Below are 6,514 nucleotides of genomic sequence, written 5' to 3' on the forward strand. Positions count from 1 at the left end.
GTAATAATAATGATGATGATGATAATATGAACTGTCCATTATAATGCAATGCCATGTCCACCTCAAGAATATTACATTGAGACCTCCAGGATAAATTTTTATTCAGAAGGATTTCTGAAGGTTTTACCACAGATGGTGGGATTATGCCTTGTAGGCCTGGAATAGTCTACAAAAGTGGTTCCCAAACTGTGCACCTAGGCTCCCTGGGGTGCCTCGACCAGGTCCAGTGGTAAGCAAGGCAGGGGACTACTTGGTAATAATTTTGGCTTAGGGGTGCCTTGAAAACATTTTGGAGACCCTAAGGGTGCCTTGAACTGAAAAAGTTTGGAATCCACTGGTCTACAACATACACACATGGTGTCATAATAAAGTTCAACCACTAGGTGGCAGTATTTATTTACAAAGCTTTGATGACTGGGGCGCAATGGTTAAGTTAATGATGGGAACGCACAGCAGTCTCCGGTGTCCCTTCATATTGGGTGTGAAAGGAGCGATGTCGTATGAAGGGTGAAAACTATTCGTCTTATAATGCTGTTGGTCCGATTTCTAAACCAGTCACTTGAAACAGGGACTAGTGACTTTCTTGGATCTTCATTGAGACTTCTTCTTAGGGCTCCGACTTTTCATCATGACGTAAGTCACAAAGATACCTAAAGGAACAGACGGACACATATCAGAAAAGGACATGTATGCTGTATTCCCTAAGCAGGGCTGGCCTTTGCAAATGCGGGTCCCTGTGAAATGTCCATTATAGGGCAGCAGGGTGGCTCAGTGGTTAGCACTTCTGCCTCTCAGCACTGGGGTTATGAGTTCGATTCCCGACCATGGCCTTTTTTGTGGAATTAGTGGCGCTATATAAATAAACAACGATGATGATAGGACCCCCTCTATCCCAGAGTGGGGGCATGGCTTTTGCCACAAGGGGTGTGTCAAGATACAGAGAGGTGTGGCTGGTGCCTGACAAGCTCTGCCAGCTCTCAATCCCTCTCCACTCTCTCGTTACCGATCCAAATAATTCTGCCACACAGGGGTGGTGATCTCGCGGACCAATAGGAAGCTGCCAGCTCTCTGCTTGTGGCTTATTGGTCTGCATGGTAATACCCGCAGAGGCGGAAAATCGGTGTGGTGTGGCCCAACTATAGCAGCTGGGGGGGGTGGGGCCAGGCCGCCTGCCACCGTGGGGGCCCAGGTTCCTGGTAACTTCAAACAACAGCCTGCCATTTATTGGCATTATAAAGATTTTTCCCATTTCCCCAAAATATGACTCACCCATGAGGAGAAGCAGAATGAGGGCAGCCAGTAAGGGTAGCAGCACGGCGTACTCTCTCGGCAGGAAGAAGGAATGAATGACATGGTCACTGTCAATGAACGGCTGGAAGCAAATAAGAGTTTCTATTAATAATAGACACAGATTTTCTTTGTAAACGGTCACAGAATACAGCTCGTTCTGTTGTCATTATCTATATACTGAACACAGTATACACAGGAGAGGTGTGAAAGTAAGGTCAGATACTAGCATGGTGGTCAATGGATCGAATTGGTTGGCTGCTGTGGCTCGTCCAATCAGCTTCATGGACAACCATTCAATACCAACATTAGTGGTCAAGGGAACAGCTAAGCAATCTGAGATGCTTAAAAATATACAGCTAATAACAGCAAGAATAATGATAGTGTACATATTATTGAGTGACTATAACTGATTTGTCTACTATTTAAGAATCGTGCAGAAGGGGAGTAGGAGATGCGGTGGTAGTCATTATTACAGTATTGCAACGTTCATGTCGCTCCTAGTCTTGTCGGAATTATGTCATTCGCACACTCGTACCCCACCCAGGAGATGCACATAATTGTGTTTTTATCTTTGCATCTCACGTCCTGAGCCCGAGTGGAAGCTGAATGCAAAAAAACATTTATTGTGCATATGAGATGGGCATTTACACCACCACCGAGTCAACACAAAAAGACATTGTTGCAACACCCACATTAACGGGAACCCTTCTGATCCCCTATACCCACACCTGAGAGTTAGATAGGACAGAGGAGAGCACAAGAGAGGAGGTGCATTAAAACTATAAAACACAGAATAAGTGACATCATCAGTGGGATAAAATGGGAGTAAAAGGTCAGATCCAATGTTTAGGTACAGTTGTTAAATGACAACTTGTGACAGATTTGACCATACATATTGTAGGACAGCCTGACACATATTCAGTTGTTCTGCAATTAGGCCAAACAACCGCCAGTCACATGGAACCTCCTTATTAAAGCCGGACGATAACACCATCCCTGTACCAATGTGTGTCATGAGCTATCTGGATTTTCCATTCTGATTCCATGTGGATTGGCTGTTGATTAGGCACGATGCGGTCATACATGTGACACTAAATTAGAGATGGGCGGGTCCGGTTCTCCGAGAACCGAACCCACCCGAACTTTGGGTATCCGAGTACCGAGCTGAGCAGCTCGGTACTCTCCCGCCCATTCCGAATCCAAATCGAGGCCGAACGTCATTGTGACGTCGTCGGATCTCGGGACTCGGTTCTCGCGATACTTCAACTTTATAAATACACGCCTCCACAGCAATCCATCGCCATTTGACAGAGGGAGAGAGCAGGGTGTAGTCATAGGCTAATTAGAGCAGGGACAGAGAAAGAATACAATATTGTTCTTGCAATTGCTCTAACCAAAATCGCTAGTGCAGAGAGGAGGATAGAGGTTTATTATTTTTTCTTCATATTTGGCACTCCCCAGCGCTTTTGGGGTGTCCCCCATAATTGTGCATTAATATTTCTGGCTGTCAAAAGTCATATCTGTCAGCAGTATCTACTCAATAATTTGTAGCACTCCTCAGTGTTTTTGGGGTGTCCTCCCTAATTGTGCATTAATATTTCTGGCTGTCAAAAGTCATATCTGTCAGCAGTATCTACTCAATAATTTTTAGCACTCCTCAGTGTTTTTGGGGTGTCCTCCCTAATTGTGCATTAATATTTCTGGCTGTCAAAAGTCATATCTGTCAGCAGTATCTACTCAATAATTTGTTGCACACCTCAGTGTTTTTGGGGTGTCCCCCATAATTGTGCATTAATATTTCTGGCTGTCAAAAGTCATATCTGTCAGCAGTATCTACTCAATAATTTTTAGCACTCCTCAGTGTTTTTGGGGTGTCCTCCCTAATTGTGCATTAATATTTCTGGCTGTCAAAAGTCATATCTGTCAGCAGTATCTACTCAATAATTTGTTGCACACCTCAGTGTTTTTGGGGTGTCCCCCATAATTGTGCATTAATATTTCTGGCTGTCAAAAGTCATATCTGTCAGCAGTATCTACTCAATAATTTGTTGCACACCTCAGTGTTTTTGGGGTGTCCCCCATAATTGTGCATTAATATTTCTGGCTGTCAAAAGTCATATCTGTCAGCAGTATCTACTCAATAATTTTTAGCACTCCTCAGTGTTTTTGGGGTGTCCTCCCTAATTGTGCATTAATATTTCTGGCTGTCAAAAGTCATATCTGTCAGCAGTATCTACTCAATAATTTGTAGCACACCTCAGTGTTTTTGGGGTGTCCCCCATAATTGTGCATTAATATTTCTGGCTGTCAAAAGTCATATCTGTCAGCAGTATCTACTCAATAATTTGTAGCACACCTCAGTGTTTTTGGGGTGTCCCCCATAATTGTGCATTAATATTTCTGGCTGTCAAAAGTCATATCTGTCAGCAGTATCTACTCAATAATTTGTAGCACACCTCAGTGTTTTTGGGGTGTCCCCCATAATTGTGCATTAATATTTCTGGCTGTCAAAAGTCATATCTGTCAGCAGTATCTACTAAATAATTTTTAGCACTCCTCAGTGCTTTTGGGGTGTCCTCCCTAATTGTGCATTAATATTTCTGGCTGTCAAAAGTCATATCTGTCAGCAGTATCTACTAAATAATTATTAGCACTCCTCAGTGCTTTTGGGGTGTCCTCCCTAATTGTGCATTAATATTTCTGGCTGTCAAAAGTCATAACTGTCAGCAGTATCTACTAAATAATTTTTAGCACTCCCCAGTGGTTTGCGCTCAGAATGGATTCAAAGCAGTCCACATATGATCTGAATGAGCAACCAGATTCTGTCACCAGTCCTGATGTTAGTGTTCCCAGTACGTCATCTGGCCAAGGCGATGTCAAACAACAGAGTGTTTTCAAATTAGTGCAAAAAACAAAAAACAAAAAAAAATTTACTGTATTGAAGCGAAAAAGAAGTGTAACTGAGCAAAAGTTACGTGACGATAAAAAAAAAATTGCAAGCATGCCATTCTACACACGCAGTGGCAAAGAGAGAATGAGGCCTTCACCTTTGGCTATTAGTGGCAGATCCCAAAAAGTTACCCAGCCTACAATTGGTGCACAACTACTGTTACGCGTCAAAGCCGAGCTGCAAGATAACAGTGAGGCATTACAGGAGAATATTTGCTCTGATTCACAAATGACAACAATCCCTGTGGAGAGTCCATCCAACAGTGGGATGTCTAATCGTGAGCATTCTGCTGATGTGTGCCTTAATAGCCCGAGTGTAGCTGGTGATACCCAAATTGAGGATGCCACTTTGGAATTAGAAGAGGATGAGGGGGAGATTTGTGTATGCGACGAGGGCGCTAATGATGATGTTGATGATTATGATGCAGACAGATACCAAATTGCCTTTCTCAATTTCTATTTATATTCTAGATTATATAACGGCTGAATAGTTTTCTATTTTACTCCTAGTGGAGAGAGGATCTGATGCAGACAGATACCAAACTGCCTTTGTCCATTTCAATTTATATTGTACAGTATATAACGGCTGAATTTATTAGTATTTTATACAAGTGGAGGGTGGCCTAGAGAGACAGAAACCAAACTGGCTTTCTCCATGTCAATTAATATTGTACAGTCTATAATGGCTGAATTTTTTGTTTTCTTAAAAAAGTGGAGGGGGGCCTATAGAGACAGAAAGCAAACTGTCTTTTTCCATTTCTTTACATATTTAACTATAAGTGTAGGGTGTAATATACATCCAAAGACGATGGCTGCATTGCCAATATGCATAGATGGAGAGGAAGACAATCTGTTTTGTGTGTAGAATAAATGAAGGCCTACCAACGAAGAATTAAACAGTTTTTTTGGATGATTTATTACCTCAACAATTAGATTACTTATCTCTAAAACAGTTGGAGCACTAAATTGGGTTATTTTAGGCACAAAAACATGTATTTTCCAACAAAATAGCAAAACAAAACCAAACAAAACCAAAACCAAAACCAAAACCCGCAATGGCGGTTTTGCAAAACCAAAACCAAAACCAAAACACGACGGTAATCCAGATCCAAAACCGAATCCAAAACCAAAACACGGGGGTCAGTGACCATCTCTACACTAAATGCATAATTTGACTGACACTGATCTAATTGGGCAGTATTATCTGTATTAATATATGGCCAGCTTTATAGGCTGGACTGAGAAACTCCTTGAGGCACTGAATGGAAAATAAAAACCCTGAGTACAGTATGCGACCTGACAATTCCCAGTTATGCTGATAAATAAGAGTATATCTGTGAACAGTGTAATTATTCATACCTTACATAATATACATCACACAGTACAGTATTATCTAGATGTTTATTATTACAGGCCAATGGCAGACACCCTGTGGCTCTCTGGAACTAAAAGTCTCAGCAAGCCCATACTACCAACCTAAACCTATATAACAGCCATAGATAGCATGGATCACGTCGGCTGCTGTGAAACTACAACTCCCAGAATGCCTTTGGTTAGCAGAGCATGCTGACACCACAACAGCTGCTACCAAGGCATGCTGGGACTTGTAGTTCCAGGGAGCCCACATCTGTTGCAGGTGCTGGACGAGCGCTGCGCACTCTGACATACCAGGCAGATGACCCACACTGTGTAATACCCGAACAGGAGGCTGCTGAACGCCACCAGCCCGGCCCCCGCCAGACGGTCACTTCCTGTCGCCTGCAACAAAACACACATTAGCCTGAATAGCCGCAGAGCAGAGAATCTCCATCATCTAATTACACAGTCTGTGATCTCCAGCTCACCATGACACCACGTCGTCCTGTTTCCGGATTACTTCACTGACCAATCATCAGCCGCGGTCTGCGCGATGCATGGAGGGAGTTGTAGTTCTGACATGTACACGTGACTGGAGCTGGTTGGAGGCGGAGCAATGTGGTGCTCCCCCTGCTGGTAGCTCAGTGTAACTGTATTACACGCTGAAGAGTGTACTTGTTTTCTATTAACTCCCTGTAGAGTTAAAAGGTTTATGCATCAGTAAAATGCAGTGCAACTAAATATGGATCACTGCAAATTGCAGTGCTGCATGTACATGCACCGCTGGAATGCATCATGCTGGGGCTACTCTGGGACCCCTGGCAAAGTAACCCCTGTGCAGCAAACTTTTTTTTTATATTTTCCTGCAGCTCAGGGGCAAACGCAGGATTTGTAGAGGGGGGTTTCCACACCGCGCCAC

The 6,514-nt window shown here is 43.1% G+C and overlaps 1 protein-coding gene across 1 annotated transcript; it reads right to left on the reverse strand.

Moving 5' to 3' along the window:
• Positions 1-366: 366 nt before the first annotated feature.
• On the reverse strand, positions 367-6,173 carry DPM2 (dolichyl-phosphate mannosyltransferase subunit 2, regulatory). Its single transcript, XM_075185173.1, has 4 exons — positions 6,084-6,173; positions 5,908-5,997; positions 1,270-1,372; positions 367-650 (listed from the first exon to the last, which is right to left on the reverse strand). The coding sequence occupies exons 1-4, from the start codon at positions 6,084-6,086 to the stop codon at positions 592-594; spliced, it is 255 nt and encodes an 84-aa protein (XP_075041274.1). The 5' UTR covers positions 6,087-6,173; the 3' UTR covers positions 367-591.
• Positions 6,174-6,514: the final 341 nt, after the last annotated feature.

Source organism: Mixophyes fleayi, chromosome 9, assembly GCF_038048845.1.
Source record: "Mixophyes fleayi isolate aMixFle1 chromosome 9, aMixFle1.hap1, whole genome shotgun sequence".
NCBI lineage: Eukaryota > Metazoa > Chordata > Amphibia > Anura > Limnodynastidae > Mixophyes > Mixophyes fleayi.

Bases quoted from the DNA above. Each gene is read 5' to 3' on its own strand.
- DPM2 (XM_075185173.1), bottom strand. The intron at 1,373-5,907 runs GTATGTCAGAGT...ATTTGCTTCCAG, and splicing joins CAGTGTGGGTCATCTGCCTG to CCGTTCATTGACAGTGACCA. The intron at 651-1,269 runs GTGAGTCATATT...CTGTTCCTTTAG, and splicing joins CATTCTGCTTCTCCTCATGG to GTATCTTTGTGACTTACGTC.